Source organism: Cydia splendana, chromosome 19, assembly GCF_910591565.1.
Source record: "Cydia splendana chromosome 19, ilCydSple1.2, whole genome shotgun sequence".
Classification (NCBI taxonomy): domain Eukaryota; kingdom Metazoa; phylum Arthropoda; class Insecta; order Lepidoptera; family Tortricidae; genus Cydia; species Cydia splendana.
Window position 1 is genome coordinate 10,948,126 of NC_085978.1, and position 21,320 is coordinate 10,969,445.

Sequence of the window (21,320 nt, forward strand, 5' to 3'; positions counted from 1 at the left end):
AGCAGTAATTGTAAAAAAAAATTGCTCCCGCCTTTTCATATGACGTGTTGTGGTGTTTGTTTGTTATTTTTATAGAATAATTTATTTCCGATTTGAAAAATTTGTGTGATATTGAAATAAACATGAATTCTAAAAACGTTTGCTACGTATGGGACGAAAATTTAATCCAAGAATGTGATCGCCTTCCGGCTGTACCCGATCGTGTATGTTGTTTTTATACTTCGTGCTTACCTAAATAATCTTAGATTCAGTAGATTCTATTACGCTATTTATTTTGTAAGCACAACTTATATTTTTACTTTTCAGGCTTCTATGGTATACAGCTTGATTACAGCATATGGTCTACTACAGCACGTTAAAGTGGTCCGATCCAAACCAGCGGTTGATGAAGACTTGAAGAGATTTCATTCCGATTTATATTTAAACCATTTAAAGACCTTTACAGAAATAGATGACGAATATATGACGACTAATGAGGATGAAGAGTTAGGCATTGGTAAATTACATTTTTGTATTTTTATGCTAATTACCATAATGGACTAAATGGAGTGTTATGTTAAGTATATTGTATTAATCTAACTTACTTTAGCTCAAAGTATTGTTAAGTTAAGAAGATAAAATAAGAGGTATGTAAAGAATAAATTATGAGTTGAACTTTTACTGACTAATTAACTTTTAAATGTTATTTTTAGTCAATATTTTCTCTGAAACATTCGCTGCATGCATTTGCAAAAGGTATTTTGTTTAAGTACCTATATAAATTTGCTTGCTAATTAATACGCCTTTTGTCTCTACAGGTTATGACTGTCCACCAGTGTCAAAAATGACTGAATTGGTGTCAACCCTAGCTGGAGGAACCATCACAGCGGCCCGGTGCCTCACTTTAGGTTTAACAAAAACTGTCTTAAACTGGTGTGGAGGATGGCATCATGCCAATAGGTATCAGTCAACAGCATATTATTAAGAGTCCATAAATATCTATACAAACTTGTTTTGCATCTTTTTTTATCTGTTTGATACCAATTAACTTGGCTAAATCCAGATTTCCCAAAAAGCAGTTGGCTAGCTTAAATTACCTTAATTCTATCAATCTCTTTTAGTTCTTAAATTATTAATTTATGAATTTCCAGACATGGTGCTGAAGGGTTCTGCTACGTGAATGACATAGTACTCGGTATAGAATATCTGAGAGAAAAGTTCCCAAAAGTCCTGTACATAGACTTAGATGTACATCATGGTAAATATTGTTGAAGGTAAATTCTATGTACTACATAAAGTATCTATTATACTTATTATAACACATCTATTGGTATTAGGTAAAATTCAACCTCACTGTTAATGTCTTGATAAAAATGCAGTGCATCCCTTTCACACTTGTTTGTTAGTAAGTAATAAATATAAATGTAATTCCTGTAGCAACAGCTAGGTAGCTAGCAAGAATTACTAGAAGATAGAAATGCTTCATTTAGCTGGGTAACCACCACAGTCATGTATACTGAGGGGCTACCGCGAAAACCGAAATTCGCAAATTGCGGGGATCTTTCTCTTTTACTCCAATGAACGCGTAATTAGTGACAGAGAAAAATGCCCGCAATTTGCGAACTTCGATTTTCGCGGTTATAGCCCTGGCCCCATCATCGTCGGTATGTACGGGAGTCAATATGCCTGTAACATGAAAATTAAGTTTTAGGTTCCAGATGACTATAAACCATTACACTTACTGATGTCCTTTATTTATCCAATATGTCTAATTTGCATATAGACATATTGCATATTAATGCTTAAACAAGAAATACCACCAAAAGCTAACTTATATATTTTTAACAGGTAATGGTGTCCAAGACGCCTACAACCTAAGCAAGTCAGTGTTCACACTATCCATCCACAAGTTTGAGCCCGGGTTCTACCCCGGAACAGGAGATATTGATGACATTGGGAACTTGGCAGGCAAGGGGTATGCTTGCAATGTGCCCCTACATGCATTCTATTCTGATGACACTTTAGAATATGTGTTTGGAAAGTAAGTTTTTAACACATTCAATACCACTAAGTGCTACGGGTTACGCTCGTAGCGCGTAGCCACGGTTTCGTCGTATGTAGCGCGTAGTCGCTACGAACAGTGTACCCGACAGTTGGGTTCTTGGTGTTGAATGTGTTAATTAAATAAAATTTTTAATTATTTAAGTATTCGTTTTACAACGTAGTGTTAAGGAGACACCACTCCTTAGTTTTGAATGGTATCTTTCAATTATACAGGGTGGCCAAAAAATAAGTGCATTCCCGTTGCCAGGGAGGTTTTGGAATATGGAAATTTGGCTGTTTCATACATTTTGGCTGGTCCATTTATATGGGAGGGTAAGTTTTTTTTCGCGTTTTCGGGGTTGGTCCCATAATAAAAGTTGCTCAGTATAATCCCAAAACCTCACTGGCAACGGGAATGCACTTATTTTTTGGCCACCCTGTATTGAATATTTGAAGGCATTACTTCTGTCTTGTAGATTAAATGTGTATACTTTTTTTTATCTTAAAACATCAGTAGCCTATATGTTACTGTTTGGTATAGGACTCTGGTACGAGAGTGTTTTAGGCTTTGGTCCCAACACAATCCCAATGCGGATTGGAGACATCACCTTGGGATTTCTTTACAGATCAGATGCTTTTTAAGGAGAATATTTTTCTTCAAAAGCACTCACCACTTTCCAAAGCACTTTCCATAATGATTGGGAAATTTGGGAAGTAGTGGATAGTAAAATTAAGACTGTGTTGATTTGGAACATGAATTCAATACCTATATGTGTTCTACAATACAGGGTATTCGCATCAATACTCGACTGTTTCTTCCCGGACGCTATAGTAGTGCAGTGCGGCGCAGACGCTCTAGCGCTGGACCCGCACGGCGGCGCGTGCACCACAGCGCGCGGGTACTGCAAGTGCATGAGCACTGTCTTAGAGGCTGGGAGACCGACCATGCTGCTTGGTGGAGGTAATTATCCTCAATGTTAAGGATTGTCATCAATATCCTCCAATAGGGAATATTACGCGAAACTCTGCGTAGGGGGCGCCACTACCACAATCCATCATAATCTGGGGGTCTAACGCGAAACAAGAAAATCGAAATTTCGTTATCTAACCTCTCTATTATATTCGAACGATAAAGGGGCAGATAACTAAATTTCGATTTTTGCGTTTCCCGGTAGGCCCTTGTTAAACCGCCTTGATGCATCAATGTCATATTTTATTGTCTGTAAAAAACAGTTTAAGGCACAGTATGTATAAGTTACTCTATGGTTTACTAGAGGCGCTAGTGCTGCACTCTGGCGGCAGAACATTGCAGTGACCCCTATTTCCTATAGCGGTGGAGTAGTACGCCACCGAGCGCGGGTTCTGTGCTAAGCGCCGTCCTCGAGGCTGAGGCTGACCATGCTGAATCGATGATTATTGATTGTGGTAGAGGTAGATAGCGCTGTAGTACTGCACTATAAAGTTACCGGAGGGACTGGATTTTGCCATCTACAGTCAGCAGCAGAAGTTGGCGAGGTGTTTAAAATTATGTTGACGCGACTTTATTCTTAAGAGAATAAGAGCGTGTCAAGGAAATTTTGAACACGTGGAATACCACCCTAAACGCCGCCGCTATGTTGATGTATTCCCCTTATCTAGACGGCGCGGCGGTGTTTGGCTCGCGGGCAATACCTACCCTTCATTATGATTCACACAGGCTATCAGACTAATAACCCGATAACGCGTACGAACTCAAATAATTGTTTTTTTTTTTTTATCACAAGTTAAAAAGTTTTAAACGATTGCTAATTAAAAAGTTTAGAACAGACCGAAATATGGCAGTCATATTAGTTGTAGACCAAGAAAAGTCCGCAACGATTTTGATAGCAGTAGCACACGTCATAATTTCATAGAAGTTTGACGTTTAAAATAACACTTACACTGCGTATGCTATCAAAATCGTTGCAGACTTTTCTTGGTCTGACTCTAGACTCCGACGTTTGTTGAAAACGTGAATTTACTTCCAGAATATTATTCATAGCGCCATGTTAAAAAATGCCCTTTCTACGTACACTTGCAATATTTTATGCAATCTTCTATACATGTATGTACCTTACAATTATGTTGGAATAATAATGGAAGTACCTAATGTGATTCGCACTTTTTACAGGTGGCTACAATCACGCTAACGCCGCTCGTTTGTGGACGAGTCTCACGGCCTTTGTGACTGGAGTATCGCTTGACGAGAATATTCCGGAACATACGTACTGGCCGCAGTACGGGCCAGACTATACTCTGGCCATACAACCAACGCTGTCTAGGGACGCCAATAAAAGTACTTACTTGGACGAATGTGTCGCGAGGATACAGAGTACGTCCATATTATCTTCTTTACTTAATCAGTCGTTTATTTGTTTTAAGCTGATTATTTATCTTTGTATTTTCAGGTAATTTAAGCACACATTTACAAAAAGCAAATAGTGTCTCAAAGGAAGCATCTGACAAACCCTCAGAAAACGACTTAGTATTCCGGCAAAATCGGAGAATATTCGAAAAAACAAGTAAAACAAAATTAGATGCTGAAGAAAAGACAGCTGACGACGTCTATGCATTTACGGAATAAAATATAAGAAATAAGTATTAGTGTTTTTGTATGCACAAAACGGCCAGTGTAGACGTGCCTCGACCGAGACGGCGCGCGCGAGGCACGTCTACACTGGCAGTTTTGTGCACGAGGAAATTGCCTCGCGCGCACTCTTGTGTGGACCAGTGGCGGATTTGCAGTCTTTGCCGCCCTAGGCCCTGTAGCCGCCTCTTTCTCAGCACCCATCCTATTGACTACATTTTGAGTTATTTCTTGTTATCATCATCAGCGAATTTTTTGTCAAAGTTTTGCCGCCCCTAATATCTTGCCGTCCTAGGCCCGGGGCCCTACTTGGCCTTAGGGCAAATCCGTCACTGGTGTGGACCCGGCTAAACCTTAACAACCGTCAATATCACTATGGAATTTTTGAATAAACAAACCAGCTTTAATTCGGAAAAAATATATATTTAAAGTTCTCACTGAACTGATCAGCACACCTGTTGTAGTAATCCAGTAACATATCAACTTAAAAAATATTCTAATACATATCAAGGACTGATCACTATCAAATTCACATTTAACATTTAGGACCAACAATATTACTTACACAATGCAGTAGAGACACTACACAACAGTTGAGACAGGTGGTAGCTGCATTCCTCAAAATCAACCAATTTTCCAAAGGGTTTCCAATAGACAGGTTACAAATATAAAAAACCAACAAAGCCTTCTCAGTAACATTGATCAATACCATTTAAAATGCATATTACTATCAAGAAAACAGCTTTAACATTTAACTTTTGTTCGCTCAATTCTCTGGCTTCAATTTTTTAATTCTGACCATCTAATGCAAATATTTACATGTATACAAATCCTGACAGGATCATAACACTTGCATATTTTTCATTTTAGACACCAAGCATAAGATTTACGAAATAATACGAAAAAATAGATTTATTGTCTCTTAAGGTCAAATTGACTACAATACTTATTTTGAGACATATACAAGTATTGAAATAATTATAAATTTTCCAGTTACCTGACTTATTAAATACAATTCCAAACCTCTAATTTAAGACTAAGCATTAAGTTTAAGCTTTCATCTCCGCCATTGCGTCACTAATTGCTTAGTGTTTATAAATCTGTGCACAATCGTTATTACAAGCAACATAGTAGTGAAAAGCTATTTCAATGCTAGAAGATAAGATGTAGCTGAATTAACAGCAGTGTTACTGAAATGTTTATCACCTGAATTGCTTCGGGAAAAGGATGGTACGGCCATGCGTCTTTGTTTTGGTCGACTTGGCGGGGGCACTGCCATGCCCCCTGATAGTTGACATGACTTGGTATGTTGCATATTGACATATAAACATACTTTTAATAAGGCTATCTTCTCAAATGAATGACTTGTGACTTAAATAAGTTAATGACACAGTATTATTAATAACTACAAAATGCAAGTTCTCAGGGTAACATAACAGGGACAGGAAAACTTAGTAAATAATATAAATAAATGGAGGTAAACCAGTAAACAGCAATATGACTTGCCCACTGCTGCTAATCCAAGCTACAACCGACTAATCAATGAGCTTAGTCTGAAGGCCGCTTCTCACTATGTTTCTTAGTAGACTCCTCTGCATTTTTCGTAAACTTCTTTCTGTCTTTGAGGAATTCTTCGGCAAGCTCTGCGCGCAGCGGGTGCTCTGGTTCGGGATCATTGACAAGAGCAACTAAGGCTTGGATAACTGAAATAAAAAAATATACATATGAGTATAAAATACAGTATTGAGGGCTCAGTATATATCAGTCCCATAAGTTGGGGAAAGGAGTTCTTAAAATAGGCATTTGCTATATATGGTATGAAATGAATGAAAAGATAATGTTAAGAACTTGGGTGACACATTGAAGGTACTTGAAATTTCCTGGGAATCCCCAGGCATTATATATACAACTGTGTGTTTTTTTAACTTGCCTAGGCTCTGTAAATTCCAATCTATAAAAGAGTATGAAATATAGTTAAACTACCTTGATCAGTCTTGGTGGCTGGCTTCCAGTTCTCAGCGCTGATGATTGGCAGACAGACCTGGCCTTTCTCATCTATGTTGGGGTGGTAGATTTTTGTCTTGAAGCTAATCTTGGGCGGCTTGAATGGGTATTCAGCAGGGAAGTTAATCTCAATCCGGAAAGCACCTTTGTTGTAAGGTGGGTTATCCTACAAAATAAAGCAAAAGAGTTTAATTTAAACCAAAATCAAATGATTCCTTGATATTTTACTTTTATAACAAACCACTTGAGCAATGTTAAACAATTACATGGTTTACAAGTCCGTTTCTAAATTTAATTGAATTTAGCACCTTAATAATGATTACACTCTAATTCTCATTAGACTTAAATTCATGTACATGCAATTCATATTTCATATACTTACTGGTACAATTAATCCTTGCCATGTCAGGATGTTTGATTCATCTACCTGGATGTCCCTGAACGATTTTAATCCCGATTGTCTTATATCATTTAATTCCTGAAACAAATGAAACAGCACCATTGGTAAGACTCCTAACTCGATTTCTAAGCGTTTTTAACCAATTCGACATAGTTGATGTTTACATCAAATCACTCTTAACAGCGAGGTGCTACATAATTTAATTAAAACCTGACCCACGGAAAAGCTTAGGAGTAAAATTCTAGATAACTACTGAGCAATACCGTGTGAGTAAAAGCGATGTCTCACCTTTTGAAGTCTCCTGGTTGCAGCCATTGTACTATCTGTCAAATATCACGTCGCGATTATACGAGTATACGCTTTCCCAGAAACAATATTATTCCTTATTTGGTTAACCGCATGAATACCATAATTAAGCAGCACTACTCAAGTTTCATAAAATAACTAGAATAACGACGTCAATGCCCCGAAACGAAAATTCTGCCTACCACTTCCACCATTACAAACTTGCGTTTTATTACACTATGAATGAATCATGCGGCGTTACGTCAAAAAACCGGTTTTGTTTCGATTTCTATAAATCGATTGTGTATAAATGTTTGTTGTAATGTTAATATTCAATAATGCGTCTGTGTTCTTTTTCACGCTATTTCAATGTTTTGGCTTGAAGAGGGATATATAAAAAGAAGCTATGTATTTTCTGTACATTAACTAAACGTTTCATTGGTTCTGCCATCTATTAAATCTTTGAGGTACTTATTATGAAATGAGGATAGGAAATGTACGCAACGTTTTCATGGTCGGAATTATTTAAAAATTGTCTCGCTAGGTGGCGTTGTTTTACAAATTTTCCTATAAAACTATTTTTATAGAGACAGAGGACTCTTTTTGGGGTTTTTGGCGCCCAAGTCCTAGAGCCTATACATGCCTACATAGAAGGGTGTATTGGTAAATAATGAAACACAGTTTGTGACAAATTTAATAATTTTATTACACTGCGATTACAATGCGAGCGATTGAAACCAGACTATTGAAGTTTACGGAACCAATTAAAAACTTTTGACGGTCGGTCTAACCATTAGTTACACGGAGCGAACACGCGAGCACAGGCTTTATACACTTTGCAATATTTTTACGGGGTAATTGCACTTTTTCAAGCGCAATTACCCCGTATATGTGCATCGGCTCCCGGGAGGTAAGAGAGTAAACGCACCAATCGACCAATCGGACGATGCGATAGACGTTAGTTCGACATGTCGGCCATATGCAACTTGTTTGATGGTCGGATTTGGTCGGTCGGTGTGTTGACCCCCCAAGTCGGCTAGAGCGACTAAGGCTGCGTTCACTCGTCGTGCGAGCGCTCGTCGTCGCGGCGACGGTTGCGGGTGCGGCGGTTCCAGCCGCCCTCGCGCATGCGCTCGCGCTGCCGCCCGTCGCCGCGGCCCGCGCCCCCGCGCTGGAAGAACGAGCCTTGCTTCTCGAAAATACGCTCGTTCGAGTCTACGAGGTTACCGACCTGGGAAGTAATGGAATAAAAGTTAATATATGATTTGTTGTCTGAGTAGCCTGGGATTATTAGGGCTATTTCAACCTTAATGTTGAAAAACTATCAATAAAGTGCGAAATCCTGTCAAACTAGTCAAGATAAAAGTTGTGTTGGAAATGCAGCGTTTAGTCATTAATTATCTTTTAGCGTAAGGGCTGATTTAGACGGCGCGTGAACTCGCATGCGATTTTAGTTGCATTGCGGACTGTTGGTTACGTCCAATTCAACCGACCGATCAAAAACAGCAATGTAATGAAAGTTCTCGCATCGTCTAAATAGGGCTTAGCGTCATTCTAGATCTGTAGGTTTAGTAAAGCTCCGTCACAAATTTCTGTGTCACAATGACGCTGAACAGCTCTTCCTGTGACTCCTGTCCTAATTTTAACTACATGTTGCGATTGTGACAACCCTGACATAAAAGTGCGTCCCCACGCAAATGCATCGCTATGGGACCATTCGCGAATTGCTAACGAACGTGTAACTTTTTTATAAACAGACACATTCGCAGGGCGTTCTCCAGATCTGGACGCACCTTGAAGTCTTCTTACAATATAATCGTATTATGTGGTGTACCTTGTCGGCGAGCTGCAAAGCGAGCGCCTGCATACGAGTGGGCTCCGAGCGATGCAGGATGGCGCACTCGCTGGGGTCGTCCAGCGACGCCAGCAGCTCCTCGTTGATGATCATTTTAGAGACCAGAGAGTGGACCTACAAACATATTAATGTCATTGCAACATAAATAAAATACAATAGTCATGATACTGCTACTGTTTTTTTTGTAGGAGCACACGACATTTCGCGTAAGTCATTGGTATTGGCATCTTGGTAGAATTTAGTCAATATAACGTAAACGGGAGTGGCATGACTTGTTCCTCCAGGAAGCTAACATCGGTATCGCCGTAGAATCGACAACAGGTTGACGAAATATAGTGAGCCGATCTCTCGAACAAGCTGAACCAGATCGGCTTACTTTATGTTTCGTCAACTTTACCAACGCGTATTCAACCCGTTGTTATACCGGCGCGCACGAAACACTTAATTGTACCTATTGATACACAGACAATGCTACTAACATCGTCGTCGATCATTAGTTTACCTTCTGGCGAGGCATCTCGAACATGTCGGCGAGCGACTTGAGCGACAGCGAGGCGTAAACGTGGGCGTACGTGAACAAGTAGGTGCGGAGGGATTCCTCGCGGATGAGCCGGCCCAGCATGGCGCGCACGTTGTCGGCGCCGACCATCAGGTCCCACACCTGGAATGAGAACATAATTAGGCATAATGGAATGGAAAGCGTGGGTACTTTCGCATGTTTAGTTTTTGAGACATAAGAAAAAAAAAACTGTCTCATACAACTGTGTATTTTCAGTAATAACTATTGAAGAAAGCGATTACTAAAAAAGTAAATATTACTTATTATTTTAGTACTCTTATTTTTTTTGTTCATATAACCCGAGGATTATTTCGCCGGCGCGCAAGGTTAGCGATCACCGTATTAAAGGCACTATTACAATATTTTGTTGGTATAATAATTATATAAGGTATGAAATTTGTATAACTAAGGGCGGTATTCCACCTGTCTAATTTCTTTGTCCAATGTGCATTGCGTCTAACTCTCTCATTAAGCAAAGTGGGACGCAAATACACATTGGACCAAGATATTGGACAGATGGAATACCATCCTTCGCTAATCAAACCAAAATACATCTAGGTATACTGCAAAACGTAATTCAAAACCAAAAAGGTAAGAAAATGTTGCCACTTTTTACTAACTTTTTTAAACCGAAGGAGTAAAATTACTAATAAATAAATTATCTTAGCGTGATTATTTATCAAAAGGAATTTACTATTTTACAAACAAATTATTGCAACATTGTCTTACTTTTTTTGGTCTTGAATTACGTTTTGCAGTTTAGTGTACAGATGTAGTGCATAATTGTTTTCCATCGTATTTTCTCGGAAACGTTCGTATTTGTCATGTTGCTTCAATCAACCTCAGTACTTCTTGTACCGAGTCTGGCTGAAATAGTAAGACACGTTCGTACGTTTCCGTGAAAATACGATGGAAAATAATTATGCACTACATCTGAGAGCCTATTTCAAGAAGAGTTAGTTTACCTTGGCGTTCATCTTCTCGTTGACGATGTAGTCGAGGCAGGCGCGCCAGTCGCCGCGGCGCATGGCGCGAGCGGCCGCCACGGCGTGCTCGCGCATCGACTCCGGCGGCCCCACCAGCGCCTGCCGCTCGCTGGCGCGCAGATTCTAAACACAGATGCTTGTGTTATAGTCTGTCAAGCTATTTCCGTCAGTAGAAAGAAGCAGCAAATTAAATAAATGTAGCCTCGAAGGGTTATAGTCCCTTAGAAGAAATTCGCTTTTTAACAAGCTTTTATTAGGTCGACCTGTATGTAACTAACTATGTAATGGAATCTAAGGTAACTAATTTAACCATCTTCCAAGGATAGATGCTTGTGTTATAGTCTGTCAAGCCATTTCCGTCAGTAGAAAGAAGCAGCAAATTAAATAAATGTAGCCGCGAAGGGTTATAGTCCCTTAGAAGAAATTCGCTTTTTAACAAGCTTTTATTAGGTCGACCTGTATGTAACTAACTATGTAATGGAATCTAAGGTAACTAATTTAACCATCTTCCAAGGATCATAGCGTCATGAAAATTGGCAGCAGTATGTAGTTCTGATGACAATACAATAATATGGTACTGTCGAACTGATCTGATGATGGAGACAGGAGGTGGCCATAGGAACTCTCGACCTGTATGTAACTAACTGTAATGGAATCTAAGGTAACTAATTTTATCTACACACATATCATAAACACTCTATGATACCTTCAAAATCCGTAAATAATGGCCCACATTACGATAAACTGTTTTGTTACAGCAAATTTCTTATCTGTGAAAATGTGGTAATATCTTCATTACTATATCAAAATCGATTTGGTAATGACATTCAAATTTCGAACATCTCTGGAAAAAAAGGCAATTTGATTTGACCCCTATTCTAATATCAGTCGAGATGACGTTTTATTCGAAATCAAATGACAATTGCATACAATATTGACAAATCTCGCTTGTAAGTTGGTATCGGACGATATGGTAATCGACCCCGACTCTAGTTTGTCTTTGAATTAAAAAAAAAACTACGGATGCGTGACATGCGTGAAAAAAGTTTTCATTTGCCGCCATTTGACGTACAGTTTATCTTTTAATTAGTTTGTAAGTAAAACATAATTTGTTTTGTTGTTTTTAAAGTAACTATAACAAAAGTTTCGTGTAAAATGTGCGATAAAGATATTTCGGAGACGCCATCTCATATCCGCGAGTTCCGCCAGAGAGGAAAGTGCCCCAATGTCGGCTGTAATATGAGGTTAGTGAATATATCATAGAAAGGTTATAATATGTGTGTAGATAAAGCAGTGTATGTAACTGTACATAATTAGGCATTAAAACACTCGTGTGATACTATTATGAAACTCATTTCATTCGTTTCATAAACCCACACTCGTATTTTAATGCCTTTCATTATGTAGCAGTCACATAAACTACTATAACCATCTTCCAAGGATCGTAGCGTCATGAAAATTGGCAGCTGTATGTAGTTCTGATGACAATACAATAATATGGTACTGTCGAACTGATCTGATGATGGAGACAGGAGGTGGCCATGGGAACTCTGTGATGAAACAACGCAACCTAATTGTGTTAGGGGTTTTTAGAATTGTCTCGATGAGTAGGTATTAGTTGTCTGTCGGAAGAAAAGTACAGTCAGCGACAAAAGCTTGTACCAAAAATGTCATTTTTGCCAAAAACTTATTCTACTGACTATGTTGTTTGACAGACTATACAAGTGACGTAGGTAAAGTTGCTACCCATGAGCTCCATCATCCGACACATGGATATGGTGGGAAAAGCTCTTGAGTAGTTGACGGATCTCTTCTAGGGGGTAACTGCACAAAAGATCCCTATGGGTCGAAGTGTATCCGCAAGGGCCCCCGAAAACAATAAGATAAGATAAGATAAGACGTAGGTAAAGTGTGTGTTGAAATCAGTGGAGTAACTATAAGGTGGCAAAGCGGGCTAAATGCAACGAGCCCCTGGCCTGTAAGGGGCCTAAATTCGACCGAGAGAACATGAGCGCCGGCCTCCATTTGATAATTTTCCATGAGCATGAGCTGGGTATTACGCCACCGTCTGATGTGTCATTCGTTATGTATTGAGCACAACGACAAAAATCTATTTCCTTTCACTATGAGCAGGATTTGAATCTACAAGCTTTTGTTACGCTGGTTTACGCCAACGTAGCAAAAGTTTGCACTAATATACACTACTGGACAACCGTTTAGTGACAATTTTGTCAACAATTTTACTGTTTTAGAAAAGCTAGTTAATTTCAACTTAGGTTTGAATAGCTGCTCGATGTGAATTGCATTTTTTGAAGGCATATATTGATATTAAACTTTCGTGATACATATTTAAAAACATACTAAAAATTCAAGTGAGTGAAACCGTTGTCGTCTAAACGGCATATATTTCTAGGCACCTAAGTAGATATAAAAGAAACGTTGACTGACACTGAAGCTTTGACATTGTCGCGCGATAAAAAATAAAACAAAATATGTTGTATCTTAATTAAATAAGTTAAATATTGTACATAGCTCTTGCAACATACCTGGTAGAATGTCTTGCTGATCATACGCCGGCGCGCGTCGAACTCGTGCGCCGCCATGTACGGGATCTCGATCATCATGGCCGACACCAGGTACACACACTCCAACAACTCCAGGTTAATGTGCATATGGAACGGCATCTGACGCTGCTTCTCGATCTTCTCCTGCTCTTTAGAGCGCTCGTGCTGACGCTGGGGCAGCAACCCTTGAGCTAACAACTCCTTAGGTTTGCCGGTCATCATCAGCTCAGCCAAACATCCGTGAGCTTCCTTCACGTTGCCGCGGCGGAACGCGCAAAGACCTAAGTTAGCCATCGTACGATTGTACAAAATCTGCGTGCTAGGATCAGAATGCTGCACAGTTTCCTGAAGATGCGACATGAGAAGCAAATCGCGGGCTTGGAACCAGTTATCATGGAGCGCATGGTGGTACATATGGGACAAGATGGCGCGAGTACGAAGACGATCAGACTCGTCGTGAGCGTAGATGTACTTGCAGAGACGCTCCATCTTCTTGATCGAAGTTTCCTCGCCTGGAGGCAGGTCTTTCCTCATAGCTCTCGTGTCGAACTTGTAGTACAAGTGATCGATCTTACGAAGGTACGCGCGGCAGATTTCCTGGGGCGTTCCATCTCGCTCGACGACGAGGCATACGCGGTCGATTAAGGCTGAAACGCGGACTTCGTCTTTCAGCCTCTCGACGTACTCGTTGGAGTGAGGGTCGCACTCTTTAAGAAGCTTGGTGAATTCGTCGTCAAGACGCTCTAAGGCGGTGAGCAGGCAGCCGCGGACGCGGTACGGAGGGGTGACCAGTTGCTCGTTCTCTTCCAGGATGGACTCGCTGAGGACCATGTCCTCGTGGGCCAGGAGTAGGGTGACCATGTGGTCGATGTTCTCCACGAGCTTCGACCAGTATTCAGGCTTCATGGCGTCGGACACCTGTACGTAAAACGTAAAATTGTATAAGTAGTTATCATTTATGAGTAAAAAACATTAAAGGAAACTCACAAGGTTGTGTTCTCCTGATCATTGATGCGCAATTACGATAAACTAGTCATTAATAAATCCTATTGGTCCATGAAATTAATGTAGTCGAGTTATTAATGTCTGCTGTACCTAATCATTTATAGTTAGTAGGTATAACTAATATCACGTGACTTTTCGGCATGGGTTTGTAGAGTGAAAGTGGTGATTCAGATGTCCATGGGCGGCGGTTATCGGTAATCGCTTACCATCAGGTGATTCGTCTGTTCGTTTGCCTCCTATATCATAAAAAAAACCGGCCATGTGCGAGTCGGACTCGCGCACGAAAGGTTCCGTACCATTACGCCAAAAACGGCAAAAAAAATCACGTATGTCGTATGGAAGCCCCACTTAAAAAAATATTTTGTTCTGTTTTTAGTATAAGTTATAGCAGCAACAGAAATACATCATCTGTGAAAATTTGAACTGCCTAGCTATCACAGTTCATGAGATACAGCCTGGTGACATACACACGGACAGACAGACGGGCAGCGAAGTCTTAGTAATAGGGTCCCGTTTTTACCTTTTGGGCACGGACCCCTAAAAAGGGTTCACCTGATATTAGTATGCCTATAAATTAAGCTCATGTTTTAGTCTAACCTTGGGATTGTAGTCGAAGAGAGCAGCGACAGTAGCAGCGCGCAGTTTGAGCTGCAACGCGTCGCCCAGGTTATGTTGCTGGGCAACGGTACGAAGTTCGTGCAGGAGCTCGAGCTGCGCGCGTCGGTCGGTGCGCTTGCGGCCTCTAGCGGCGCTGATCTCGCCGAGCTTCTTCACTACTAGGGCTGCGTCGATGTCGCTGTCCTATAACAGACAAAAGGGATTAGATACCTCAATACAGGAGTGTTTAGATTGGCTTTTAATAGAGCCTGAGCTCCTTCTTTTCTGATAATTGTGATGCTGGTGAAGGTGCTAGGTGTGTGCGCAACATTGTCGTTCCAGTATAGTATGGTATAACCAAGACAGTGGGGATGTGGTTCGTCTCTGAAGCGGACGCTGTTAAGTTTGCTTAATTAAATCACATAAGATCCGAAAATTCGTTATAAATTGAACTTCTAGTAACCTGTTCTACAGTTGAATAAACCTGTTGTTGTTGTTGTTGTCCACGAGCTTACCATGGGGCTTAGTCAATTCGTGTAAAAATGTCCTATAATATTTATTAATTTATAAAACAAATGCTCTCACCTTAGCAAACATCTTAGGCTTGTCAGACGTAGCGGCGCCCTTCCTGACAGTCTCCCACTCGCCGCCATCATCCGCCTGATCCTTCTTGCCAATCTTAGCTCCGCGATCCCTTCCCTTCCTACTCTTCTTCTTCTCCTTCTCTTCATCCTCGTCCCTCTCTGTGGTTTTCTTCAAGAACTTGTCACGGAGAGTGGTGGCGCCGCGCGCCTCGTCGTCAGAGCTGGAGCTGGAACTATCGGAGCTGGAGCCCCAGTCCATGGAGTCGGAGGAGTCGTCGTCCTCGGGCGGCGGGCGGCGCGGCGGCTCGGGCGAGCGCCTGACTTTCACCTTCTCTTTTGGCTTCTTTTCTTCTTCTGACTCATCTTCGGACGAGGAATCTGGAATATCAAGTCGATTGAAATTGTATTGACATTGTAAAAATCAGGATTCTCCACACCAAAGTTTAATGCAGCCTATATAAAGCAGTGTATATGCTTGCTTAGCATTTGAGACTGTTTGCTGAGTAATTAAAATTTCTGTGTTAAATCCCTCATAGGTACATGTCAGCACTTTGTTTATTCAAATGAGCACATCACACACACAAGACTGTAATTGAGTAAATTTTTGAGGGTTACTGTAACATACAACAGTGCTTCTAAAACACACAAACTGAAAAATGGCTACTTATCTACTTATTGACCATGCAACACCAAATTGAACAAACATAATAATCAAATGAATGAATCAAATCAAGAAAGAACCCCGCACAAAATAATCGGTAATAGCCGTTCGGTCGATTTGGCTGAAATTTTGTGAAAATATAGCCTCTAATGCTCTGATCAACTGTGTGAAGTTGCAAAATTAATTAATGACTAGTTTTTTAAATATGACTATTTTTATGTTGAATATTTTTTACTTACATATAATTCTTATTAGTTAACGTACACTGTAGCAACCTGGCTTATTATTATTTGCGTGGCAATATCGAGATAAAAACATAATTCGAAGGTTCAAACTATCTTCACACCGAATTTGGTCCGGCTCCGTCCTAGTGTGAGCATGGATAACTAACTACTAGGTATGTAGCTACATTACGGTGCTAATCTGTACTAGTTACAATTAATTGTGCACTTAGCAGCGGCAGACGAAGACGAGCGAGTTTTCGACATATTTAGATCAAAACGTCAATGAGCCAGGATTTATTAAAATAAGGGCTACATCAAGATTCCGAAACGCAACCTTTTATTATGTGTGGATTGCATTTGATGAAGAACATAATAACGGGACAGGTGAAGATCCAATCTTAGGCTATTATTGCACGTGTAAAAGTGGAGCAAGAACCCTTGGTACATCAATCTTATGGTTTTTAGGTTTTGCCCGATACGAAGAAAATGTGAAGTATCCATCATTAAGATCGCTTCATACCATACTTAATGCATTGAATGCACAAAGGTAGCCTTGTAAAACCAATCAGATATCAATTAATTGTAACTAGTGCAGATTAGCACCGTAATGTAGCTACATACTCATACTCATATTTTATTTATAATATAAATTACAGGTCAGGCTTACATGACTAAACTACATTAAAGGTAGATTTACAAATACAAGATTCATACATTTGAGACAAGAAATAAATATACCCTCTATTTTTTTTTTTTTTTGTAAACATAATCAATTCAATCATACTTACGAGTTTGTTAGTTCTCCACGCTCACACTAGGACGAAGCCGGACGAAATTTGGTGTGAGGATAGTTTGAACCTTCGAATGATGTTTTTATCTCGATATTGCCACGTAAATAATAATAAGCCAGGTTGCTACAGTGTACGTTAACTAATAAGAATTATATGTAAGTAAAAATATTGAACATAAAAATAGTCATATTTTAAAAACTAGTCATTCATTAAAGTTGCAACTTCACACAGTTGATCAGAGTATTAGAGGCTATAATTTCACAAAATTTCAGCCCAATCGACCGAACGGCTATTACCGATCATTTTGTGCGGGGTTCTTTAGAATTATAAGAATAAACCATAAACACCCACCTTTTCTTTCCTCATCTTCCTCATTATCATCAGGCAAGTCAGGATTCTCACGGAACTTGCTAATCTCAGCTTCAAAGTCCTTAGTGTACTTCCTGAGCTTTTGCCTCAAAGAGGTCAGGGCTTTGCTGGTGCCCTTGGACAGAGTCTTTCGGCTGTCCCTGTCCGCCCAGGCCCCGGCGACCCAGTCATCAAGTTCCACCAGGGCTCTGATAAAGAACCGTGGAGCAATGCCATTCTCCTCTTTCGCTACAACAGGAGCTGCGCGTGTGTAAGCTTTCTGAAGCTCTTCAAAGGAAGCAAGAGCTGACGAGAAGTCTTTGATCTTGCGGTGGTTACGAATATTGTGGATGATCCCATCTAATTCTTCATACCTCTTCTCTTTCATGGAGCGTACGACGCGCTTTGTTTCCTCCTCGTCATCACTGAACTAAAATTTAAATTAAACATTTTATTTTATAAATACAGCAAAAGAAAATAACAATTCAATGCCTCCTCTTTTTTAGATGTCTATTAAGTTATGGGGGGGTTGCTGGTCAATAGACATGAATCATATATCATAATCCACAATAAATGGCCAATCCACTTATAAATAACTGTTAAATATTTCATCATAATCTTATCTGATAGTGATAGTCAATTATATTGCAGGTTTCAAAGCATGAAAACTTTCTTTGAAACTTGTTGGCCCTTGTTTAAGGGAGTTATTTATAGGTATTATAAAATTTTCTATAATATAATAGAATGGTACAAGGGAAAAGAGGTATACTGACATAATGATACAGAGAATAGTTTTAAAGAATGGCTAAGGTAACGAGTAAAATGAAACTTACCGTGTAGACGGGGGCCACTGGGCGCACTACCTGATCTTCCTCGCTGGAGCTCTCCTCACTGGAGTCCGTACCAGTCGCGAAAAACCGACTCATTTTGAATCGTCTACGTTATTTACCTGAAACACCACTCACCATTGATAATCACAATAACAATAATCGAATATCGTTTTTACATCAAATAGTAATCTAAATATAATTGAAATAACAACAAATTGAAGTAATTAAACACGACATAGCCAAATATGAGGTGTTGTCTCGTCCCTTTTAGGTTAGGTTTTGTAATAGTGATTTCCGGTGTCTTATTGTAGATTTTTACCTTCGGTAAAAAAATATTATCTTGTTTCTGTTAGAAGCACTTGTTAAGAGTGGTAGCTTCATGAAAATATTTTGAAAGAGAGGAGAAAGTCGAGGCAGTCCAGCTTGCCCACGACGCACGTCACTCTAAAAAGAGAGGGTGTTTATATTAGAAAAAGATGGAAGATGCTTTGCACGTTGTCAAAAACTTGACAAAAGCAGCGGATAAAGAAATAGCTCAAATAGTCTTAGAACGAATAAACGAGAATGAATGAATGATAATTTTATTCTAGTCGGTCAGATATTCAGAAAAAAATGACGTTTCGATAAAAAGACGCATTTTCATAAATTTTATTGCATTTTCTTTATGTAAATTAAATTAATGTTGTTCTTTACTACTTATTGATGCCAGTACTTTAAGTTGAAATGAGATGCAGAAAAGCATTGCAAAGTCAAGTTATTAAACGTCCCGATTAAGTTTCTACACACCCATGGAGTTCACCAGCTTGATACTGCCTCTTACAAAAAATATTTGTCGTACATGCCTTGCTGAATCAGATACTGAAATGCTTTTAAATGTACAGGATTTAATCGAACATGAAATGAGCAAAATCAAACTTATAGATATCTTAATATATCTGAATTGTTTGGAGGTAAGGGTCCATTCCAAAGGACACTTTCATTTTCCTACTGTGTCCTACATTTAATTATAATGTATAATTGTATTGTATTGTATGTTTAATTTGAATTTATTTACAGAATAACGATGAGGAGAATTGGCCTAGTGGAATGTGTGCATCATGTGTATCAACAGCACTAGTATCCTACAATTTCAAATTGAACTGCCTTAAGGCCAATACTACCCTGTCTCAAATATTTATTCAAACATCACCTACCAACCTGCAGAGGTCTGATATAGACTCAATTGATATCAATGTTGTGTATCAGGACCATGAGTATGAACTGCCCTTATTCAGCAGTCAGCCGGCTTTAGATTTTGACCATCTGCCAGCCACTAAGGAAGTAACTCCATTACCTTCTGTCTTTGAAATAACATCTACAACACAACCTCCTAGAAAAGAAGGAGAGAAACGGTATGCTTGCACTTTTTGCCCCAAATCATTTACTAGGATTTACGGACTGAAGTACCATATGGCAAAACACAATGATATACGGAAATATCTTTGCCCCAAATGTGGAAAATGTTTTCACACAGCCAGTGGGTTGAGACAGCACTCAATCTCACATCAAGAAAGTGCTCAATTTAAATGTGGATTTTGCCGCAAAACTTACAAATCTAGACAGTCCTTGAAGGAGCATTTCCGTGTGGCTCACTCAAAAAATCGCAAGCTCTTTGTTTGTGTCACATGTGGTAAGAGTTTCACTGCAAAATCAACTCTTATGATGCATATTAGAAGTCATAATGGAGAAAAGAAGTTTGTTTGTCAGCATTGCCCTAAGACATACACAAGAGCATCTTATTTGAAAGTGCATAATCTTACTCATAGTGGAGAAGAGAGACCTCGGCCATTTGTATGTGAGAATAAAGACTGTGATAGAAGTTTTTCAACAAAACATTCTTTGCTTGTGCATATTGCACACACACACACCGTGGAGAGGCCACACAAGTGCAACATTTGCCTGAAAGGATTTGCCACTTCCTCTGGGTTGAAGGTTCACTGGGAATCTCACTCTAAGCAGGAGATAAGCTGTAATATTTGTGGTAAATCCCTGGCCAATAAGAGAGTGCTCCAGAAGCATATGAAGGTGCATGATGTGGATGCCAATGATATGATTCTTGAGACGGTGGTGGACGATGTGTTCTTTGACCAGGTCTATTGATTAACATCTGTGTTAAAAGTTATTCAGAATTGATATTGTAATAAGTTTGCAACTTTGTATATGGTGTAGTCTTGTTACATTAGTATCCACCATAGTATTGTAAGATTAATAAAAATAAAAGGAAAAGCATTGTTGTTTTTATTAAGTATTCCAGTATTGTCTATAATGTATATATTATGTTATAGCCACATTTTCCCCTACCTAACCTTGATGACTGCATTAGAATTACCATGCTTTTGTCAGTGAATGACTACAATTGAGCCACATATCAGTTATCCTGTTTGACATACACATGTAAATTAAAAACACATTGCTGCATATAAAGTTTATTTATCATACATATAAACTAATGAGGAAAATTTTCATACTATAATATATTTATAGCATACTTTTGGTGATTATGCTGATAACACTAATTAGCAGTTTGCGATTTAACAGTAGTATTTTTTTTAGCTATTTATATTTTTATCTACAAATATAATGTGGACATAAAACCTAATAATATAGTAACAAAAATATACAGAGGTGAACATAAGTTTAATAAAATAATAATATAGAAAATTTTCTTTTAAAATAGTAAAAACTTAAACCTAATTACATTGTTCTACTTCTACTATAGCCCATCCATTCTTACTCCATTTATTTGGTAAAAAAACATCAAATCTTTAAGAAAAAAAACACAAACAATGCAACCATGTAGTTACTTAATGTTATTAAAATTAGCTAAATTTATGAATAACATGTTTTTGTTACAAGAAACAATTCAGACGTTTTTCTGTTAACCAATTAAGACAAGTAGTGTGACATTATACATATAGCCTTATACTAATTATATCTCATTATCTAATGTCTGTGACAATC

The 21,320-nt window shown here is 39.0% G+C and overlaps 4 protein-coding genes across 4 annotated transcripts; 2 read left to right on the plus strand and 2 right to left on the minus strand.

Moving 5' to 3' along the window:
• The first annotated feature begins 58 nt into the window (after positions 1 to 58).
• LOC134800062 (histone deacetylase 8-like) lies at positions 59 to 4,624 on the plus strand. The gene is made up of 8 exons (XM_063772521.1): positions 59 to 203; positions 307 to 496; positions 798 to 939; positions 1,131 to 1,237; positions 1,828 to 2,020; positions 2,811 to 2,983; positions 4,172 to 4,372; positions 4,449 to 4,624. Exons 1-8 carry the CDS (start codon positions 123 to 125, stop codon positions 4,622 to 4,624), a joined length of 1,263 nt encoding a protein of 420 aa, XP_063628591.1. The 5' UTR covers positions 59 to 122.
• Positions 4,625 to 5,029: 405 nt separating this feature from the next.
• On the minus strand, positions 5,030 to 7,542 carry LOC134800099 (ubiquitin-conjugating enzyme E2 L3). Its single transcript, XM_063772574.1, has 4 exons — positions 7,320 to 7,542; positions 7,014 to 7,109; positions 6,611 to 6,797; positions 5,030 to 6,330 (listed from the first exon to the last, which is right to left on the minus strand). Exons 1-4 carry the CDS (start codon positions 7,344 to 7,346, stop codon positions 6,176 to 6,178), a joined length of 465 nt encoding a protein of 154 aa, XP_063628644.1. The 5' UTR covers positions 7,347 to 7,542; the 3' UTR covers positions 5,030 to 6,175.
• A 455-nt stretch (positions 7,543 to 7,997) lies between these two features.
• LOC134800046 (eukaryotic translation initiation factor 3 subunit C) lies at positions 7,998 to 18,795 on the minus strand. The gene is made up of 10 exons (XM_063772499.1): positions 18,640 to 18,795; positions 18,324 to 18,439; positions 17,494 to 17,920; positions 15,468 to 15,844; positions 14,883 to 15,086; positions 13,263 to 14,198; positions 10,696 to 10,839; positions 9,674 to 9,832; positions 9,151 to 9,285; positions 7,998 to 8,547 (listed from the first exon to the last, which is right to left on the minus strand). The coding sequence occupies exons 2-10, from the start codon at positions 18,414 to 18,416 to the stop codon at positions 8,374 to 8,376; spliced, it is 2,649 nt and encodes an 882-aa protein (XP_063628569.1). The 5' UTR covers positions 18,417 to 18,439; positions 18,640 to 18,795; the 3' UTR covers positions 7,998 to 8,373.
• A 126-nt stretch (positions 18,796 to 18,921) lies between these two features.
• LOC134800004 (oocyte zinc finger protein XlCOF8.4-like) lies at positions 18,922 to 20,579 on the plus strand. Its single transcript, XM_063772440.1, has 2 exons — positions 18,922 to 19,270; positions 19,377 to 20,579. Exons 1-2 carry the CDS (start codon positions 19,109 to 19,111, stop codon positions 20,457 to 20,459), a joined length of 1,245 nt encoding a protein of 414 aa, XP_063628510.1. The 5' UTR covers positions 18,922 to 19,108; the 3' UTR covers positions 20,460 to 20,579.
• The last annotated feature ends 741 nt before the right edge of the window (positions 20,580 to 21,320 follow it).